Source organism: Motacilla alba, chromosome 9 (genome assembly GCF_015832195.1).
Source record: "Motacilla alba alba isolate MOTALB_02 chromosome 9, Motacilla_alba_V1.0_pri, whole genome shotgun sequence".
Classification (NCBI taxonomy): domain Eukaryota; kingdom Metazoa; phylum Chordata; class Aves; order Passeriformes; family Motacillidae; genus Motacilla; species Motacilla alba.
Window position 1 is genome coordinate 21,409,376 of NC_052024.1, and position 22,631 is coordinate 21,432,006.

The window sequence follows — 22,631 nt, forward strand, 5'->3', positions numbered from 1 at the left end:
AAGGGAAGGCTGGAAGCAGGCGGATGCTGCATGCCTGGAGAGACCACTAGTGGAGAGCTGTCTGCGGTGCACGGGCAGGGAACGGGGACAAGAAAGTGACACAACAATGAATTTCATTCACTCCTAGAGCTGTCAGTGAGAAAGAAATACGGGAAACGCCACTCCGAGTTTAAAGTGCTAGGAATTAAATATATCCTGCTCCTCATCCAAGGGTGTTTTTTTGCCATTCTTTAGCAACTAAGAAGAAAAACACGAGCAAGAGCATCCTAACTATCATTTGCTCCTTAGATCCAAAATTCAAGGACATGAGGTCACAGTTATCTGTCAAAGCTTCATCTGAACACTGGAGCACTAGCAGTATAGTTGAAGGTTCTTTTTCAAGAGAAGCTTTTCTAATAAAATATAACTTTAATAGTTGTCTTCACATTTGTTTTATGTTGTTGGTTACTCCTTGGGTTTTTTCTATACCTGGTTTATGGTGTTTCTGTGAAGCCAAGCTGCCAGCTGGCCTTCCATGAAATTTCCTGATGTGAAAGGAAAGGCCTATAGAAGGAGAAGAAAAAGAATAGAAGAATAGAAGGCCTATCTGTCGTAATACGACACGAAAAGACGACACGGACACTGCTGCTCTCCAGGTGAACAAAAAGAGGGACCTTTATTTTCTGACTCCAACATTTATAGTTTTCCAAAAGTGACAGTGGATTGGAGGGTGACAGTGCCACCTCTCCAATGACACTGGACAGACCAAGAGTCCATCAATTCTCTCCTCCTCCATGAAAGAATGCAAAACATAAGTTGTTTACAGAACTGTGTGTGAGAAAGTTCGTTACAAGAATGAAAACATCAGAAGGCTTAGCAAAGTCTTAGAAAATCAGGGTGACACCTATCCTTCTACTGCTCCCACCTCAGGTGGAGTGTGCTGTTACTGATATCCAAACACAAATTCATGTTGTCTAGGGTTCAATTCTAGATGCATTTAATCTTCCCCTAAAAAACACTCCTTCTTATTTATTATTTGGGATATAAATTTGTCACCTCTTGGGTGAAAGTGGTGTTGTTCCACTTCTTGGACTGAGCAATTGCATTGGACAGACCACGTGTCACCTCCTGAACTCAAGAGAGGAGAGATTTCACCCCAAAGTTGAGGTTTGGAATAATTTTACACAGTGATAGTGCAGACACATCCTAATGCACAATAGAAGTATTTTTAAAATGCTGCAAGGTATTCATTGGCATATACATCCTTCTGTAATTCAGTCTCCTACGTTTTTGGTTTCCTTAACCACAAAAGCTTCTTAACTCCATGTCTTCTTCACAAATGTATTTATCAAGCAGTGTGCAGGAGCAAGGAGTAAATTTGACACTTTGGTAACCAGCACTGTTCAACAGAACTCAAGCTGGTGCCCACAGGGCACAGTGCGAATTATTTCATTAATGTCAATAGAGACAGGAGACATTTACCATTTTGTCTGTGTTATAAATCACAGCACCAACAGTTCAGTGAATATAAGTTCATACAAGGCAAGTGGACGATGATTTACAAGATCAATAAGAGAAGGAACAAGAATGACTTGCCAGCTATTTGCCAAATAAACTGATAAGCCTCGGGCAGTAGTCTCAAAAGCTGCCTTTTAAAAAGCAAGTGTTACACAGGCATTTATTCCAGCAACAGTATGAGCTCCTCAAAAATCAGTCTTTTTACCCTTCACTCCCAGAGTTTTTCCTTGATCTGCATTGTTCTCTCTGACAAAAGACAGGCGTTGCAATTAGTCACAGCTACCCAAGCTATCGACACCCAGGGCTTTCTCATCCAAATGACTCACCTTGAGCTTTTTCTTTATATTTTCAGCCTCACTGTTTCTTCCCTGATTGGAAATACAGCAGCATACAAAAGCAAGATGGGATGCCAAAATAAATAAGTTTAAGTGGTACAGTCAGTTCTTAATTTTGTTCTATACTGAAGGCTGAGCTCATCACTGTAATTTTCATCTTTATCCTGGTTCATACTGCTCCTTTCTCTCCTTATCTGTAAAATACATGTTTGCAATTATCTGAAACATCATCAGGATTTCCTATACAGGAGAGCAGTTCCTTAATACAAGGACAAAGTATTTTTCCACTGATTTGAGGGAAAAAAAATACCAAAAGGTGTGTGAATATGCTTTCTTATGCATCAAGAGAATCTTCTCAGTATGAATACAATCCCCCAGAAAAACTCCAAAACATAATTTGTAGCAAAAGTTAAGGTAATATAATTACATGGTTTACAAAAACTAAGAACTCCTGAGAGTCACTCACCATCAGCAGTAACTATTTTTCAGCAAATAGAGTAAAATTCTCATTTCTGATTTTAACTTTGGATAACCTCAGCATTTGATCTGGCAATGTGTGTTTTTAATCTCATTTATTATTGAGCTATGGAAGAGAGTTGTGAACAACTCACATATTGCTTGAGCAGCCAAGCAGCAACAAAGCTGGGCACCAGAGAACTTGCCAAGCATGCAAGGACTTCTATTTTCAGGTATAAACACCAAATTTATGCCAAGATACATAGAAAGCTTGGTGCCAATACCTTTACAGATCTTAAGAGCTTTATAAAGTGGAGCCACGGGGAGGGACAGCTTTGATCTTGTAGATTTTGCTGAAAATACCTTTTAGAGAACTGGGGACCTGCTGCAGGCTGTGGGAGCTCTGCTAACAAGTTTTGGTGTAATCAGATTTTAATTTACTGTAATCAAAGCAAGGAAGGCTGTGTCCTTAGAAAAGCACTGAGTTAAACACCTTCAAAGAGCCAAATTTAGAAGTCAGTGTTCAAAAATATGACAGAGACAGGTGTTCTGACGTTACAGTTCTTTATTTGTTTTTGAGTCCACGATCTATACAGGTATTTACAAGGCATGGAAATGGATAACAGCACAAAATACAATTGAGGTATAAGCTAAGAGCACAGTATGTCATGTTTCAATAAATATAATTCAAAATTTGTAAACTAAGTGACCAGATAGATGCATCTTGTCTACTAAAACCATATAAAATATCTGTTAAATCTCACGTGAGGTAGAGGACAGTTTTGTGTGTCATGTGATGCAACCACAGCAACGCTGACAATAAGACTGTACATCATTGGCAAAGTATTAAAAATTGTTGAATGCACTGATCATTTTTCACAGGCTTTTCTATGGTTTCAGAATTGTCACTCAACCTGTTGCCTCGAGCTAACACGGACTCAGCTGTTTTTGCAGCTACTTTCTGTCATTTGAGAGAATTATACTGGCATGTCAACAGCAATAAATACTTTAGAGAGTGAGGATGAAAACACAAAAATGTTCTGTCAATCACAGAAAGCAACGTGATGGCAACGAAATATTTCAGACCAACTTTTTATTATTTCCTAGAATTCGTTTAAATACAGTACAGCTGTGCTTTCCTTTAAGTGAGGTATCTCTTAGAAGAAAAAAAATTCAATTGATATCGTTACACTTAATTAATTTTCAAATAGCAAAATTTTATACCGTGTTTGCTGTGCTTGATGAAGTGCTTAAAACTCGTTTTTCAAGCATTTTCCAACTGAACCACTAACCCTGAAAAAACCAATTTGTTAAGAAATGGAGACACACTATAAAATCATCGTGCAATTCATAAGCAATACCTGCTTTCACAAAAGCTAAAAAATGACTGCATTGTTTAAATAGATATATGCAGCAAATAGAAAATTCTACAAGCTTTCTGTAAAGAAAACCAACGCACACTCACACTACAAATGTAATGAGCAAAAAGAAAATTGAAATTTGCAGCTTTCTGCTGCTTACTATCAATGGCTTAAATAAAATTACCGAAATATTGCAAGCACAGATTAATAGGTAGGAGAAATTACATCTTTTGTAGACTTCACCATGTCATAGAAAACTCTGTTGTGTGGATTAATTACATGAATTAAGTGCAGAAAAAATACAAAGTTGTTATCTTTACTGACAATCAAAATATATACTCTACAAACAAGTGAATTCTAGGAAGCTGACCACGACAGCATTTCGAGGCCAACCTCCCAACTAATGCTAGGAAAGGTTTCCAAAAATTTCATAACACATTCTAGCTATCCCCTCCCCCAATACAAAACAAGGATGTATGAATAAAACATTGTGACTTCTAAAATACAGGCCAAGACTTATTTCTTTTCAGGCCACCAGTAGCTTTATGCTCCCACCCAACTTTTCCTACATCACTAACTGCATTATGCCTTTACTATGTACAGATGGTTTTACATCTAAGCTATCAATATATTAAATATAGAATAAAATTAAGTTTAAGAATGTGAAACATAACTACATTCATCTAAATACTCCAACTGAACGATATGCTTTACAAAAACTAAAACACAGACTTAACTAAGTTTGGAGATTTAGATAAAAATCTCTTTCGTTGAGGGACACCTGGTTACACCGTGAGGTGTTTCCAGACTGCCAAAATTTCAAGAGTTTTACCCTCTAAGCTCTCATATTTTATTGATTAAAGTATACAAAGCATGTTAAATTTCTCTTTTATAAAAGTATAGGAGCAAATTAGGTATTCACCTCCAATCCTACTTATTCCAAAAGGTGCACTAGGCAACTTCCATCTTGGTGTAGGTATTTAAGAAAGCAACTTTCAAATTATAGACAATTTTAGGGCTTTGTTCTACAGGCTTCATGTCACAACTACCTGGGAAAATTACTTCTTGCCTGAAAAGACCAGCAAGCAATGACTGAAGGCAAACCAAATAATACACAAAATGAGCATGCTGTGACTAAAAGCAAAGACCTAATGACTGATTTAGTCTCTACCATTAAGTGTGCACCTAAGAGAGGGCCCTCAAGTGTGCATTCCAAGTTCCTATGTCAGGCTGTAAAATGAACCATTCAACAGAATTAGGATAAGGTAGCAAAAAAAGGTGAACATATATTTTTTTCTAAAACTTAAGAGCATTATTTACAATGTACTAAAAAACTATCTTTCAGAGACTGTGAGCACACAAAGGTCTATGGCACATTTATGTATACATTATTACTTAAAATCAGTATAAAATTAAGTCTACACATATGAAAATTGTTTATGTTATGTCAAGAGCCTGAAAGTAGCATTTAAGAATTTTAAAGAGGATTACAATAATTTAAAATGCATTCTAACCTTAGATTAACTAAATGGAATATTTACAAAGCTACTTTTAAGGTCATTTTAATAAATGTTCCATTGGCTTTACCAGCCAGATGTTCAAAAATAATTAGGAGACCTTATCTGCAATTGGAATTGGTAAAACTTCCTGTAGCTGCTGGAGCTCTTGCAACAGTGAAAATTTTGGTACAAAGGATAGCCACCTTTTTTTGGTACCAAGGATGGCCACAGCATTTCCAGAGCCTCCAGCAGTGGCCCAGGTGCTGGCTGAGGCACAGGAACCTGGGCTACACCAGCCCTCCACGGCCACTGCTGAGCAAGTGCTGGCCAAGGGGAACATCTGAGCAGGACAAGAACACAGACAAGACCTGAATGGAAATGGAATATTCACTATCCTACTAATAGAATAATCCCAGCAGGGTTCCAAACATCCAATAGCTAAGCTATAAATACTGTGCATCAGCCACTGCAGCTGTGAGAACGAGCTGAGGCTTTACCCACACCCACAGCCCGAGCCTGCCCCACAACCCCAAACAGCAGCACCAAGGAACTCTCCCCATCCTTCAGCAGCACCCAGGTGGAACTCCCCCAATTCCCAGCTCATCCAACACAGATCTGCCAATCCCACTGGACAGGCTCAAGCTCTGCTCCCCAGCCATCACACCTCCAGCAAAGCTCTGCCTGCTCTCCCCGTGCCCACGGGTCTGGTGGCTGGACAACAAAACATTCGTGGTGCTTTTAAAGCAAGTGGTGCACACACAACCAGAACCATCGAGTCAGCTCCTCTCCCTCCAAACCAAGCTGCAAAGACAGGCCTTTTCCTTTTTAGTTTGTTTTTTTATTTTCTTTCTTTTTTTTTTTTTTTTTTTTTTCGGTTGGTTTTCTTTCCAAAGGAAAAATTTGGAGATGGGAGCTCAAGAAGAGAAAAATATAATCCTGGTATTCTTTTCCAGCAGGGGGTGGAACTAGATGATCTTTAAGACCCCTTCCAACCCAAACCATTCTATGATGCTCAACACTGACAAAAAAATATTTTTTTTCATCTAACTTGCTTTACTTGTCAGTGTAAATATGACACAGAGCTCATAAACAAAATTGTACAGTTATTTAAAAAAATCATCCTAATACTCCGTGTCATTTAATTTACCACCTCATTTCTCATTCAATTTAAAGATATGTGCAATTTTATCTTTCTCTGTGATATTCAGTCTTGTTACATCACTAACAGAGAAACAAAAAAGAACAGGAGTTTTCAGTTTTACTAGTTGAGGGGAAAAAAAGAAAAATCAGTGTAGGCTTTTACTAGTGGTTTCATCCAAAATTAACTGAATTGTTAAGAGAATATTAAACTTAAGTACCTCAAACCAGAAACTAAAAGCACAAGTTAAAATTATGTCGTGAAGCACTAGAATTACTAAAATACTCCTATCACTGACATGATCAGCTGACATCTGCCAGCTGTATCTAATTTTTTGGAGAGAAGTGCAAAAAAGTTTTTCTTCATCCAACTTTAGCCATGCATTTAACCCACTAGGAACCAGACTTCAGAAGTACTCAGACATTATATATATATACACAAAACAGTAATTCTGTACAATTACACATTTCCCAATGTTATAGCTTAACAAACATGCTGTATTTTCTTAATTCATGGTAACCCTACCATGCCATTCAAATACAGAGACTATCAAAATGATTTTTCAAAGTGCCATACCTCAGAATTTCATATTTTAAGCTATGATCACAATGTCAGTTAAGGCCTGTTCTATGTGATGAAAGAAAAATCCACAAGTTGGCAAGAAGCTCAAAGTGTGGAGGCTTAGGGTACTGAAGAAATTAATACATATTCCTTAATAAATATTCTTTTTCTTGAAAGCATTAATATCTGAAAAACAGTTAAGTCAAGCTTTCTCAGTTTCTAAAAGGAAAAGCCCCACCTTTAAGCCTTTTAATAATGTTTCTTTCATATGTACTAGACAGAAAAAAACAGAAGAAAACTTGTGAATTTTTAACTTCCCAAGATTCTGCTGTAATTGCAATTTTTTAAATTCACAAAATCAAACCAAAACAAAAAAAACCAACCCCTAATGTTTTCCAGCAGAGCAAGCAAGTGCTGGCTCTAACACTCCTTAGATTGATAATGAGTTGTTAAATAGACAATACTGAAAAGATCAGCTGACTTCACACAATGAAATTATGGGATAAACTCATGCTGGCAAATCACTTTTGATACTCAATCATCAATCAGTTGTGGCAATTTTGAGCTCTGCCTTACAGACAAAAAGCTGCCTTTACTTTCCTCAGTTCAAGAATATTTAATTCTCACTGAAACCCAAACTATTTAAGACCTTGAAGAATTGAGGATATTTTTAATGTACTTTTATAACTGGATGTGCAATTGATAGCAAAATAAAGATACCCACATATGTTTTAACAGACAATGTTAAAAGGTGTGGAGTCCTTAAGACTGCATTAGAAATAGACAGAAACTGGTCACTCTAAATCAAGAGTTTCGTATTTTTCATGGTTTGAGAAAAACACCAGTACAAATCAATGCAGATTTTCATTGGCTAGGAAAATCTAAAAATGTCTATCTCTATTTATTTATATCTATGTATATCTTCATCTGGATCTGTCTGGGAAATAGAAATCCATAGAGAACACTTTTTCTCAGCACACAAAAATTGTTCACAATCATTAAAACCAAAACACCCTGTTTGAAGGACACAGTCATGCTTCCTCTTCCAATTTCTATTTTCCTTTCCCATTTTTTGAAGATTTCAGGATCTGTAGCTTCAATTCCTTTATCATCATCTCCAACTTTTCCCGGGCCTCTCGTTCCTGTCTCAGTTCATCCTGGAGCTCTTGTCTATCTGCCTCTGCATGATCCAACCTCTGCCTCAACTCTGCCAGCTGTGAAACACAAGAGACACAGAGGCAGAGTACATTTTAGCAAACATCAAAGGGTCACAGATGGCCACTCTATGATCCAAGTATTTCAGTCCACCAGAATTCTGCAGTTATCAAGAATTGTGACTTACCTGCTACACCATTAGCAAACAGTATCAATGTGCAAAGTTGCATAAACGTCATACTATAATTTAAAAAATAAGAAAATCTAATTTTTAAATGCATGTAAGTTGTGGCTATATGAACTGTCACACCAGACTGCCAATAATACACAGAATCTGTTGGGAAAAACTGTGATGATGTTTGCATTGGATGTGTCCCAAATCCCAGAACAAACTGCATTTTTTCATTTCCCAGGTCCATTTCCCTTACCTGACAAAATATTTATTTCCTTATTTCAAAGCCTGAATGTATTTCTAGAAGAAACAAAATCACCAACACTGTTTTCTGATATTTCTTAGTATAAATGAAATATTCAGAAAATCTTGAACATAACCATCTATGTGTGTGTTCAAATATACACCTGAGTCCACACAAATGCTTCTGTGTTTAAACACAGAAATTAAGTATTTTTTTCCTCTTTAGAATACAGCAAGGCTCAAACTTGCTAGAATGTCATAAAAATTATTTACAGGGACATCTGGAAACATCTTTTCAAGTGTGGGAAAGTTCCTTATTGCTTATAGTATAATACCAGCAGTTAAAACAGGGAGGATACTGGAAACCAGCTATTCTCTCTCCCATTGATTCATGGGGTAATTTCTCACTAAAGACCATCCAATTTATTTATAATTTATAATAATTTAATTCCATCTAAAAAAAAAACCATCTGCCTTTATAATGATAAGTATCTACCTGATGTACATCATCACTAAGCACCCCTCTCAGTGAGAATTAGAGAGACAACTCAATTGAAGGAAAGAGCAGGAACGTGCAGGGCATTACTGCTGTTCACCAAGAATGTACTGGGTGAAGGGATGGCTGTGCTGAAATGTGAACACCACATTTCATCCCCACTTCTTCAATCAGAAGTACTTTGGCAGTTCTTAGCCAACAGCAGGCTGTTAATGCAGGTTCTGACTGCACAAGTGATGCAGGGAAGTGCTGCAGTGCAACAGTGCCCACTGCCTGCATGCTGCAGCACGCCTCTGGCTTTGATTTCCAGCTCCAAGGAAAGGCTCCAGGACTGGTTATTCTGCCTTACTGTGACTGACAGGGTGAAGCAAGTATTTCAGTAAAGAAGTCAAAAAAAGGGCCAAGACAGTGCATATTCAGACAGGTCTAGAAAGGAGAAGAGACTTTTAAGCATGCTGCAAATACCAAATTCTTAATTCTGTTTAATGCACTAGGACTCCTCCCAGTCTACAGTTCTCAGACAGAAGACAGCCTGGGCAACTGTTTCAAGAACACAAACTGTTTCAAGAACACATCAGATTGAGGCTTTTTTGAAATGCTGTATACACAGCTTGGGGAAGTTCTCTGTTCCCAAGACCTCTGTTTAACTCTGGTGCTTCTTGGAACCAGAATCTACTGCAAGATGTGATAAATGGGAAAAAAAAAGGTTTAAACTATACGTTGTGAATAAATCTACCAGAGAGGTAATAACAGTAAATTTTACACAAGGAATGTATGTAGTTTTCAAAGTCTAACTTCAAAAGGAACACACAACCAATCTCCTTGGGGAACAATCCACAGTTTTCACCCTCCAAAGGGAGTAAGCTGCACAAGCCCTATGAAACATGCTGTACATGATGATCTCCATAAATTGGAACACGTTGTTACTTGCACTAACAGGGCTTGTACCAGATGTTTAGTAAATCAGGCCTTAGTCAGAGAGGATTATTTCTGGCAGCAAAGGCCAGGAATCAGTGGAGTGGGATGTCATGAAATTAAATTCATGAGAAGGATTTACGATGCGAGTCTCTGCCCTACTCACCAAAAACACCAAAACCTGTCTCTCAAGTAGTGCTTGTTTCTCAGTTTGAGTCAGTCAGAACAGGAAATATACACAGTTGTGAACAAAGGACCACAGAGCTTCACTGAGCTCAAGTTTTAGATTTTGTTCACTTCAAAAATGAGCCTGTTTAGTTTTCTGTGATATGGTGCAAAATAAAAAAAAAATTAATCATAACTACAGCTGATTTTTAAAAGGGGCATTCCAAGGTTCCCTTTGTCATTAACTGTATTTTTTCCCATTGGAATAACCTCTGACATAAAGAAGCAATAGTAAAAGCTAAAAGGAAAGTGAGAGGATAAAACAACTCCTTAGGTTTTGACATATGAATCCAAGAGGCTAGAATCAGAGACACCAATATGATTTTCATTTCCAAGAAAACTCTTGGCCAAATGTTTTGGTAGAGCCCAGAAGGGGCTCATCAGATAGTGCAGAAGGTTCTACCACCAAGGAACATGAGGAGCAGCAAGGTGTGCTGCTAATCTGACAAAAAGAAGGTTCAGAGGTTTGGAATACTTTTTACATAAAATAATAATAATAATAATAATGTTTAAGTCTGTATCACGGGCAAGCCCATATCCATTAAAAACAGAATTTGTTTTAAATGAGAATGCAACAGACCTCATGTTTAAGTTTAATATTTCATCACTAATGTCACATGTTTCTGTAAGTTACATTCCGCCTCAGTTTCAGTCAAGGAACAGGAAAATAAATATTGCTGTCACTGACCTATTTTGGTATCTGTCTGTGGTGTCAGAACACACAGAGAAAACAAAACCTTAAGGTGGCTGAACAACACCTTCACAATTTCCTGATACACTAACCATGTTTTGTTTGAAATAAACCCTCCCTTCTCACCTGTGCTGCATATTCAGCTTCTTTATCTTTTTCCAAATTGGAGTCACAGCTACATTTTTGTTTCATCACTTGGTCCAGTTTCTTCTCCAAGTCTCTCTGCTCAAAATAAAATTCCTCCATTCTTTGTGCATGCTCTGCTTGCAAACATTCGAGTTCTTTTTGTAAATTCTGCTGCTCTTCAGTCAGTTCCTTCATAGCTTTAGAGTTGCTTAACATTTCCACTTCCTGTAAAGAAAGATCAAGATCACATACTCCTTTCTTCTAACACCAGAAAAGTAAAAAACCCCTCAATTTAAAAGTGTTTCTGGAACCAATAAGGCCAAAAAGGCCATTTGTAACTACCAATAACAACAGCCTGATAATGGTATTTATCTACTTACCAATGACAGCATGGAATTCTGTCACATGCATCTAATTTTTAAGAAATTACTTTTACTTCCAAGTACATGGAGCTTTCAGAAACAAATCTGCATTTCCAGCAGTGAACCTCAGGAAGCAGCAGCACTGATTCACTAAAATATACTTCGAAGATGCAAGAAGTGTAGCACCAGAAAACAAAATGAAGTGTTTGATTTCTTTGTCCACTGACATTTTGATATTTTTAAACTTCCAGTTTTTTAAACTTATCCACAGGCTTTACCTCTAACAGCAGAACAAGTTCAAAGTAGCAGCTCTAGGGCCCTATCTGAGGTCCTAGATTCTGAGATTAACACTTAAATTAAAATAAAATAAATTAAAATATTAGGTCTGTTCCATGGATGCAAGAAGCAAAGACAATATTTCACTGAATTCAGAAAACAGAAATGTCACAAATGAACACCAGCTTCTAAAATAATCCATTATTAAAGAAAATACTAAAAATAAAATCCCCAAAAGCACGGCTTAGCAAATGGAAATAGGAAAGTGGTGTTCTTTCTGATACAGGGCAGTGATAAGGCCATTCCTAGAATACTGCTATCGGCATCTTTAAAAACCTGAAAACTGAGAAATTTTAGAGCATACAGCAAAAGCAGGAGCTCCTTGGACCCAGCAGCTGCAAACTGAAGAAACACCACTCATTAGTGGGCTCAAAACTCATGAGCACAAGGGATATTGAAGATTTGGTCTCTGGATTTAACTGAGACCAAGATCTGCGTGCTCTGGTGTTTCTAAATGATGCAATCTGTGATGCTGACTGAGGAGCCAGCAAGCCCACAGCAGCTCCCTGCTGCCCAGGGGGAAATGCCCTCCGACTGCCACGGTACCATTTGGAGCTGCTGCTTCCTCCGCAGAATCGTGTTCAGCTTCTCCTGCTGCTTGATGTAGGTTTTCATAACTTCTTCCATGATCCTTCCCTTGTCATCCTCACAGCTGATGTCCTTCATGAGGGTGGGGGACAAGGTTCGTGCATCAGCACCTCCCTCAGCACGGCCAGAGTCTCTGGGGATTTTGGAAGAAACGCGCTCAGACTTCGCCCCTCTCGCAGAACGAGTTGGCACGGGAGGATCTGCACAGGAGAAAACAAGAGAACAAGCATCACAGAAAGTTCAAATTCCAGTTTAAAAAAAATGCAAAGAAAACCAAGATTACAAAAAGGTGGAGGGAATTTTTGGAAACCTGAAGTGACACCAGAAAATTCTAGGTCAGGGTAAAGCTCTCCAAAATTTTGTGGTATAAAAATCAAAGCCTTCAATATAATTCTTACTACTCACCTAAACGTTTATTTGGCTGCTCCACCCCAGTTTTCAAGTCAATTTTTTCCTGTTCTTCAAGAGAAAGCTCTGGATAGGAGGCAGCTTTTTTGTGCTTTCCACTACTGAGCTTCTTCTCTGACTGCCCAGGTGAGGATTTATTAACTTCTGAAGCTTTTATTGTTGTTTTTGCAACATCCTTATATTGAGATGCAAGAGACACATTCGGGGCAACCACTTTATCACACATATAAAGGTAGTAACTGAAAAAAACAGCAGAAGAGTAAAATTCAGAGGTAAGACATAATAAATGATGGCTGGTTGAGAGCATTAGGTTTAATTTAACATCAGTTCAAACTGAGAAAGCATCAATGAAAAATAATCACGTCCTTTTAAAATTTTTCCTATGCAAATGGAAAGCCTAACAACCCACTTAATCTTTACTGAGTAGATTAATGATAAGGTTTTGAGGCTATCAAACAAGTAGATTTTTCAAACATGGCTGATTTAAAAAAAAATTACAGTAAATTGTATGAAGACTTCATTTAAATGCAAAGTGTGAAATTAGAATGCCACTGAATCCAGACTCTCTAGCATTTTCATAATCCTTATATTATGAGGATGGGAGGTGATCAATGAAGTGGGAATGAGCACCTCACACCTCACTGAAGTGACAAAGCTGTGTTCTGACAGTCCTGGGGCACATCTGAGACCAATGCTGGACCTTCCTTCCCAGGTACACTGAGCTGCCCATTTGGATTTTCACAGCTCCTGGACTCCTGGGAGCATCCCTGTGTGCCAGCTCCACCTCAGCCTAGTGCAGAGGGAACAGAGCCCCAGGTGTGTTCAGGTCAGTGCCAAGATCACCAGTGTCACTGGAGTTCCAACTGAAGTCTTCAACACTTCCCTTTCTCCTGGTTCTGAAGGAAGGCACTGGCAGAAACAGCACATGAGGGCCCATCACAGCAGCTCCTCCACTCCCTTCTGTGCGTGGGAACCAGTGTGATGTGTGTGCACCAGAAAGGGTCTGCTCTGACCCAAATTCAGGACCTGAGCAACCACAGGGGGTGAGGGCAAGAGGAGTACCAAGAAAAACCATTTCCCTCACTGCTGCAGGTGACAAAGTGGGTAAGGAGTCAAGGAAATGCACTTGGTTTCTAAAACCAGGAAACCAGCCCACAGACAATTCAGCTGCAGCCCTTGTTCCACTGTGGGAGAAAGCCTTCAAACATCTCTTGGAAGTCTTTTCTGGAAGGAAATCAGGCGGTCCTCATGGTAAATAGGCCCTGTGCAGCTTTCAACATGTATGCATTGTACTACAATATGACAGATCAAAAGTTACTTCTGTCATTTCTACTAAGAAAGGGGAAATTTTAATTACATTTCAATTGTATTGCCTGCTGAAGAACACCCACAGGTCACAGCTCGAGTCCTGTACCAAAAACCACTCATAAGTAGTTCATTAGTATTTACACTAAGAAATGCATAAAAATTTAGGGTTAAATCATTCCTGTGTGATACTTTAAGAGTTTTCCAAACAGTTCAGGTTAGGGTTAGGGAAAAAATACATTTTTTTCAGTTTGAATTATCCCTAAATAGCCGAAAGTATTTGAATACCTGACAGTGCTTATAGTTCTACATAGGAAACTCAGTTACCTGGGGTGGAAAAAGGAAGGTGGTTGAGGATCAGTTTCTGCTTCTTGCTTTATAACTGGATACCACTGTGACAATTCCAGGTTCTGCTGTGGCTCTGCCTAAAGGAAAGAAAATAAACTGGTAATTGAAACATGGATACAGGTTATTCACATTTTCATAAACACTCCTCAGAGAAATGGCATTTACACCATTACTACAGGTACACCAGAGGAACTGGGGCACTGGGAAATGGGGTGTCTTTGGCAAAGATGCAGGGAGATGCAAGCCACAGAATTCTCTGATCTCAAATTTACCACTGTGGGCAAAAGAGCAATGAAATAAAGAAAAATGTCTTTACAGACCAATCTAAAAGCTCTGCTGACTTTCCAAAACTCTTCTAAACAAGCTTGGGAGAAACAGAAAGCAGAAATTAGGATTCCCAAAAGGTTGTAGGAGCCTTTTATAATAATGTGTCTATACAAACTAAGCACTTGCCAGATACTTTATTTCAAAATAAAATGGAACAGTGTGCTGGTGTTCCAGGGACAGAACTTTCTTCAGTCATCACAAATTTTTACTACACAAGTAGGCAAAGCTGCTCCCAGTAGCATGAAAATGCCATTCCTTTTGCAGTAGCAAACAAAATTTACTCAGATGCACCAGAATATATAATCTTAAAAACGTCTGTGTATTTTGCATTTGGAAAGCAATTCTTATTCTGTGTGTCTCAAAAAATGGTGTTGGAACTACTCTTTACCTAAAATTCCTGGTGATGCTTTGTGCTCCCCTGCTAAGTTGCTCTTAATTTCAAGTGAAAGGTGTCTCACCATATATTTACAATATTCTCAGAGCTAAGAAACTGATTGATAATTTCACTGTATTAGAACAGCCTTGGGACATGGGGCTTTGAGTGGGGTGTGGTTGGCTGACCCCAGGCAGCTGCCAAGCTCCCACAGAGCTGCTCCCTCAGCACCATCCCCTGGGCATGGAAGGGAAAAAGAGCAAGAGAGCTCCTGGATCAAGAAAAAGTTGATTTGAGAGGTGAAGGAAAGAGAAAAACACAAGTGAAGCAAAGGGCATGGCTCAGTCCCTCCTCAGGCAACTGCCCAGCCACCTTCCAACAACCTCTACCTTGGATGCCAAACCCTCTTTCTTCTCCTTCTATCCCAGGTTTTAGTAGCCACTGGTGTGTCAGCCACAGCTGTAGCCACAAATCCAAACCCCAGCATCGTACAGGCTGCTACAAAGCAAGTCAACACCATTCCAGCCAGAACCAGTACCTTCCACAAGCTGCTCAATTAACAGCCCACAAATCTAAAAAACTTAAATAATCCTGTGTTGAAACCTTCATGTAGTGTTCTAATATCTCCACAACTTCTTATGTGCAATATTATCAGAAAAGTTTGTATTTACACACCCTGGAATAGACCTTTAGAGAACTTCATCCCTGGCAGTGACACCAAAGTGACATGAGCCATGGTCTGCACAATCCAACACCCCCAACCCTGGCAGGGACCAAACCCCACCTGCCCCATCCTGCCCAGAACTCCCACGCCAGGAAACTCAGCTCTCACAATGAAACTGAAATTCAACCCCACTCCTGCAGTTCCTCAAATCCTTTCCAACACAGACAGAAAGGGAGGGAGGGCACAAGGAAGAGAGGCTCTGGAGTTGTAAATTCATAAAAAGGCTTTAAATAAAAAAGATTTGAATAATCTCTAGAAAAACGGCCTTATCCTGACACTTGCCAAGTTTTTTCTACTTACTGAGATCATTCTAATAATTTAAATAATCACATATAATCTACTTATACTGCAGCTAGTATGCAGTGATCTGATTTTAGCTTCAGATCACAGTTGTCCATATTTCAGGAGTCACATTTTAACATGCTTATATATTTACATATGAAATTATCAGGTCATCTCTATTTTCAAATTACTAGGTCACATTTTTGCCTTTTTTTTTTTTTTTACCTATTTCAAGTGGAAACTGAATTTACTGTCTACCCGTTAGTGTGAATCTTGCAAATGAATTTCATAGCACGCAATCAAATTTCTACTTAGGAAAGAATATGAAATGTTACCATAAATAAATGAAGTCTTTTTCCAACAGGATTTGTCCCTAACCATTGAGGTAAATGAAATAAGGCATCTATTTATAAATATATTAAATATAAATATATAAATATGTCTATTTCGTTACCCAACAATTTTAGATGCTCTTAAATAATTCTGTAAACCTAACAAGTTGAATTGAATTACTTCCACTGAAACTGTTTGAAAGGGTTACATGAAAAATTACTTCTTTTTCTTTAAGATTAGTTGGACAAAGCTGTTCTTTATGGAAAAAAAATATATAGGCAAGTAATGGTTTCAGTGTAATCATTAAGCCAGTAGTTTTAGCAGAGCCTGGATTTATAAAACCCCCACCCTGTGACCAGCTCAAGGGATCAGCCTGAGAAGCAAGGCAAAGTTGTAGTGCAGAGATGATGAGAAACTGTCGCAAAGTCAAAGGGAACAAGGATCTGTCAGAGCAGGAATCAGCAGAGACTCGGTGACAGCTGTTCCATGAAGAGCAGGTGGATGTGCACTGCAGCCTGGAACTCCACAGAAAACTGTGACACAGCTTACAGCTTTCTTGTTAGCACAAAGAACAGAAAGGAATTAATCTCAAGAGTACTTTGCTCTTAAAATATTGAAACAAAAGTGTATTTGCACTGTGAGGTGAATAAACTCAAAATGCAAAGCATGGCATCTAGGATGCTCCAAAGACTATGGGATTTAATTAATTCATAATTACTCGATGGGGAAAGAGGTAGCCAAGGACAACTGCTCTTCCTGGGTCCTCCAAGACAACCAGAAAGGATGTGTCAGCACTTCTGAGGACTGACTCAGCAAAGGTGGTGAGGAGGTGACAAAACAGCAAACAGAACATCCTGCAATACATTCCCCAGGAGTGTAAGGAAAGGGAATGTCTACGTGTTGTACCTGATACCTCTCCCTCAACACAGAGATGAGGCTGCTCCATCCCTAGAGCTGTTCAAGGTCAGGCTGGATGGAGCTGTGAGCAATCTGCTCTAGTGGAAGGTGTCCCTGTCCAGGACAGGGGGGTGGAATGAGATTATCTTTAAGGTCCCTTCTAACCCAACCATTCTGTGATTCTCTGAAGCAGCTGAAGCTCCCTCAGGACAAGGAAAGGGAAACTGTCCTTCAGCACTGCCCTCTTAAACTTTTTTACTCTTTTCTGCTTCCCAGATGAATATCCACAGGATGAAAAAAAACCCAAAACCTCCCTCGCCATTATACTTTGCTCAGGTTTTCACAGCTTCTGACTCTGTTTTCACACGTTGCTTTGTAAGAAAGAACTACACAGATCTGCAACAGAAGACTGCAGAAAGTTTGTTACAATTTCATTAGTCCAGTCCAAATTACTGCCACTGCTCACTTCAGCTGGGTTTTTTTCATCTTTGCAGATGAAACTGAAAGATCTCATTGTCTGAAATCTGCTGCTGTGGGAAGAAAAGCAGCATTTATAGGTGTGAACATGGAAGAATATTTCCACTGATGCATCCACCATGCTGTAGTTCATTTCTTACACTGGCATTGCAAGAATAAAGACATGTCTTTATCAGTTGAAAAGCAAAGTCTCTTTGCTAGGAGACTGCATCTTCAAATAATTCCGCATGTGGAAGCATGCCATACTGCAGACTTCCATGGGAATGTGCTGGTAAAATCTCTTCCTGCAGACTGGCACCACTGTAACAATACCTGTTACTACAGTCAGCCTTCCTGCAACACCAACTTTTCAGAGATTTGTGCTGAAAGGTGTCAGCTCACAGCACCCCTTTTTGGGCTCAACCATCTGCACTGCTCTTGCTGCTATTTTGAAATCCACCACAAAACATCCAACAGGCAACATGGATTTATCACCAAAGCAGCAGCCATCAAACAGACATAGAAACACTGGATACACTGAAAAAAGCCTGTCATGGGGCAGAAACCATTAAAAGGCTATTAAAGTTTATACCCTGAATTTGTGTTTGCCATGAATGGGAACATCTATGATATTCATGTTTCTCTGCTGCTTGTCCTATTAGTTAAAGTAGAAACTCTCCAAGGGACAAATAAGCTCTGTATTTTGGAACCACAGCACAGACTTGCAGCAGTATTTTAGGAAAAAAATAAGATGTCTATTATTAACTATTGTCAAGATACCGGCCCACAGCTCATTACTTGGGCTGCTTAAAACCCCCTCTTTTTGGCATATTTCACTGCACAAGTGGTTTAAACAGAAAGCTCTTGCTGAACAAGCAGACTTTGGGCTTCTAAATAGCCATTTAGCAAAGCACCGTCACCCTGCACACAAGTCATGAGATGGGTGGCCAGCAAGCCAGGTTGCCATCCAGCCCACGTGTGCAAGCTGGAGTACAAATAACAAATGAAGAATTCATTTGTAATACTTGATTTTCAAGCTCCTTTCTGCTTTGCTCAGCTGCTGCAGCACACACTGCATAAAACCTACTCAAAGGTCAAATGGGAGAACGGAAATTTTCACAATAGACTGAATTTTCCAGAGTCTGTATACCTAAGGACAGAACAAGAACCAACAAAGTCAAACCAGCTCAAATGGTTACTTGCAGCCCAAAGAGGAAAGAAATTACCACCCCTCTTAATGAGAAATGTTATTTCCATGGTGAAGCTCTCACAAATTTAACTTAGGCTTCATGTGACAAGTATTCCCACTTAGAAAAGCCAAGTAATGCGCTTCTAAAACAAGTATTTACATGTGAGCAGAAAGAGATCTGGGAGTTTTACACCCGGTGAACTTACTTTGGACCGAGTTCTCTTCTGATTTTTCTCGCTGAATTTCTCCTTCATTTCCTCCAAGAGATGCTTCAGCTCTCTCTCCTCTGACGTGCCCAGGTATTTTTGGTTAATGTGCAGGTAGCAGTGCCACTTGGCTGACTCAAACCCCCAGTGGCAGGTCCTCTTGTCCGGGGATCTGTGCGAATGCATGACGAAGGTCTGGGGTGAGAACATCCCGTAGCATTCCAAGCACTGGATGCACGGGTCATCCGGGGCAAGGTAGAACTGAGGTGCAAACAACCCCTGGCACTTGCCCAGGCATTCGTGCTCTACTTCGAAGGCACTGCCAGTCTCTTTCAGCTGGGCCAAGGTGTTCTTACCAGGGAGGAAACTGCCACTTTGGGGGAAAGTGCGAGGGCGCAGTAAAGCATTGCATAGTCTCTGAGCGTCCGTCAGCGTGATGAGCCCACAGGACGGAGCGTTGAACGGAAGAATTCCCAAAACTTTCAGAATGTGAAGCTGGTCAGAAGTGCACCTTGAGCAATAGATATAGAGCTCATCACACACCGTGTTGATCTGCTGCAAGGAAAAGTCTCGGAGAACCGAATTCAACACTTGAGGCAGGCAAAGTCTTTTTTCTCCTCCGACTTTAAAACAAGAGATGGATTCCCCCTCCAGCAGGGTCTGCGTGAGTTCCGTGGAGCTGTCTGGAGGGATGAGCAGCGGACCAGAGAGGACTTGTGGTGATGGGAGAGGCAGGAAGACAGAGGGTGACATACTTTCCTGGGAATACCGAGCTGAAAAAGCTGCAGGTCCTCCCAGTGAACTCTGGCTGCTCAGGTGGAACTGTGCCAATGTGTGTTTCAAACCTGGATTTAAACTCAAAGGCTCAGATAGTGAAGCACTGTTTGGCTTGGTGGTTTCCCCATCAGCTTCCACCGGAGTTTCATCATAGTCGTCCAGGTTTTCCTTTTTTATTGTTGGCAGTTTATTTACTACTACCTGTACTTTGTTATTTACATGCATTTCTGTCATTGCTTTTTTCAGTGGAGGACTCCCATCCTCTTGGATCCTGCTCCTTTTTTGGTCTGAAACCAGACCTAGAGGGAAGTTTATCTGTGGGCTTTCCATTGCTAAACACAGAGCTTTAATTAAGCCAGTCCTGAATGTGCATTTTCTTGCTTTTTCATATAAAAAATAGTTTCATGTGATCTTGGATTACATTAGGTACACCAAGCTGCATGCTCCTTTCATTACAACATTACTTCTTCAGCATCCAACAGTAGCAACTGTAATCCATTTTGCATGTAATACCATAAAATTACTAATAGAGAAGTTACACTGTTTTCTTAGTTATTTGTTCAATTTTATAATATAAAAACCCCAATGCAATACATAAAAAGGTTTTCTTCATACCCTAGCCCCTACTTTACATAGTAGTCTTGTCCAGCAATTTAGTAAAAAACGACGTGCTGATGCGTCTTCATCCTCAATTGTTTTTTTCTTTAAAAATATACTGTCTTTTCAAATAAGTCTCTATTTAAATATTAAAATAGAAAAATGGGTTCAGTTAGAAGAATGTCAATCTTAACGAAACTGATCCAAAACGTAGTTTAAGTCGTGTGAAAATTTTATTCAGCACTTTCAGCTCCCAGAGATCAAACACAATCTTAAGGGCTTGCTTTATTGTGCTGCCAGCTTTATGATTTCACCACCTCCACCTTGACAGCTACTATGGCAATTCACAAATAAATCCTGAAATTAAAGGCTGATCCAGAGAGACAGCAAAAGCTAAACATCCCTAGAGAGTCACCTTTCGCCCAGATGTCACTGGCATGTGTCAGAATTTTCCCAGCCCAACTTATTAGTAATAGAGGTGAGATCCAGGCCATGGGCTGAATGCATGCCGTGTGCTAGCACAGAGGTCTGCCCGTCCTTCCTGATAACCTGTGAAAGAGAGAGAGGCCATCACAAGCAATCTCAGAGTCTGCTCTGTACCTAAAGGGGCTTCAAGAGAGCTGGAGAGGGACTTCTGACAAGGGCAGAAGTGTGACAGGAGTCACAGAACAAGAGGGAATGGCTTTAAACTGAGAGGGAAGGTTTTGATTTGATATAAGGAAGAATTCATTCTCTGTGACAGCAGGGAGGTCCTGGCACAGGTTGCCCAGAGAAGCTGTGGCTGCCCCATCCCTGGAAGTGTCCAAGGCCAGGTTAGACAGGGCTTGGAGCAGCCTGGGATAGTGGAAGGCGTTCCTACCCATGGCGGGGGGGTCGGAAGAAGAGCTTTAAGGCCCCCTGCAACCCAAACCATCGGGGATTCCCTGCCAGAGGCAGGGTGCGTTTCCCAGTCACTCGCGGAACACCGGGACAAGCCCCGGACAGACGGGCGATACCGGCGGGGGAGGGGGCGGTCCGGAGCGGCTCTCCCGGCGTGCACGCCCGAAAGGACGGCGCTCCGGCGAGCCTCGGGCCGGGCACCGGCCCCCCCATGCCGGGCACCGACCCCTCGCCCCGCAGCCCCTCCCGGGACGCCGCACGCCGCCGCTCCCTCCCGCGCCGTGACTCACCCCGGCCCCGCCGGCACCGCTCCGGGCACGGCTCAGCCCTTCCCCCTCCCGCCGCCGGGCTCGCCCCTCCGCCCTGCCCGGCTCCCCGCTGTCCCCAGCCGTACCGCGCCGCTCCGCCGCCCCCGTGTCCCTGCTCCCCCTCCCACTGCCGGTACCCCGCTCCCCTTCTCCCCGCCGCCCCCGCGCCGCCTCTCCGCAGCCGCTCCCTCCCATCCCCCGGCGGGGCGCTCCCGCCCTTCCCCCGCGGCCCCGCCGCCCCGCTCCCCGCCGTTCGCAGTAAGTTCCCCGGCTGCTCACCCGGCGCCGCGGGGGCTCCGGCGGCCGCGGGGAGCGGAACAGGCGCCGCGCTCGCGCCGCCCACCCGTGACCTCACTGCGGAGACCGAGACGGCGGCGGCGGCGGCGGCGCGCGGGCACGAACCCGCCGGCGGCGCGCGCCGGCCCCGCCCACTGTCTGGGGCAGCGGCGGGAGCGCCCGCCCGCCCCTCCCCCGCCCGCCGCCGCCGCCGCCGCCGCCTCAGCGCCGGGAAACCCGGCCCGGCCTCCCCGCCGCTGCCCGCGGGGAAAGCGCAGGAAGATAAATAAAAAATAAAATAAATAAATATATAGATATGTATAATATACATTCAAAAGTGAATATGCGTGGAAAAGTGTTGTGTCTGCCCGGCTTCCCCTCAGCCCGCCCGGTCAGAGCCTGCCCCGCGCCGCCCTGTCGCCGTTCCCCCGTCGGCGGCCGAGAGGGGCCGGCTGAGGGATGGGGACGGAGCGGCAGCTGGGGCGGGGGAGGGAGAGCGGCCATGGCAGAAGGGGAAAAGCCGGGCGGGCGGAGGGCCAGGAGCTGTCGGGCGTGTCGCTCGCCTGAGGCGCGACGGCGGCGGCGGGCAGAGGCCGCCAGCGAGGGGCTCTCCGTGACTGTCCCTCAGTGACTGTCCCGCAGCGAGGCTCCCGCAAAGAGCATCCCTCACTGACTGTCCCTCAAAGAAGGTCCCTCAGTGAGAGTCCTTGAGTGACTGTCCCTCAAAGAGCGTCCCTCGGCAAGGGTCTCACAGTGACTGTCCCCCAGCGAGGGTCCTCACGAGGGTGGG

General features: G+C 41.8%; 1 protein-coding gene across 1 annotated transcript; it reads right to left on the reverse strand.

Annotated features, from left to right (window-relative positions):
* Positions 1 to 2,835: 2,835 nt before the first annotated feature.
* SKIL (SKI like proto-oncogene) lies at positions 2,836 to 21,985 on the reverse strand. The gene is made up of 7 exons (XM_038146118.1): positions 21,845 to 21,985; positions 19,005 to 20,927; positions 14,197 to 14,294; positions 12,562 to 12,803; positions 12,115 to 12,356; positions 10,871 to 11,095; positions 2,836 to 8,061 (listed from the first exon to the last, which is right to left on the reverse strand). The coding sequence occupies exons 2-7, from the start codon at positions 20,109 to 20,111 to the stop codon at positions 7,900 to 7,902; spliced, it is 2,076 nt and encodes a 691-aa protein (XP_038002046.1). The 5' UTR covers positions 20,112 to 20,927; positions 21,845 to 21,985; the 3' UTR covers positions 2,836 to 7,899.
* Between the last annotated feature and the right edge of the window lie 646 nt (positions 21,986 to 22,631).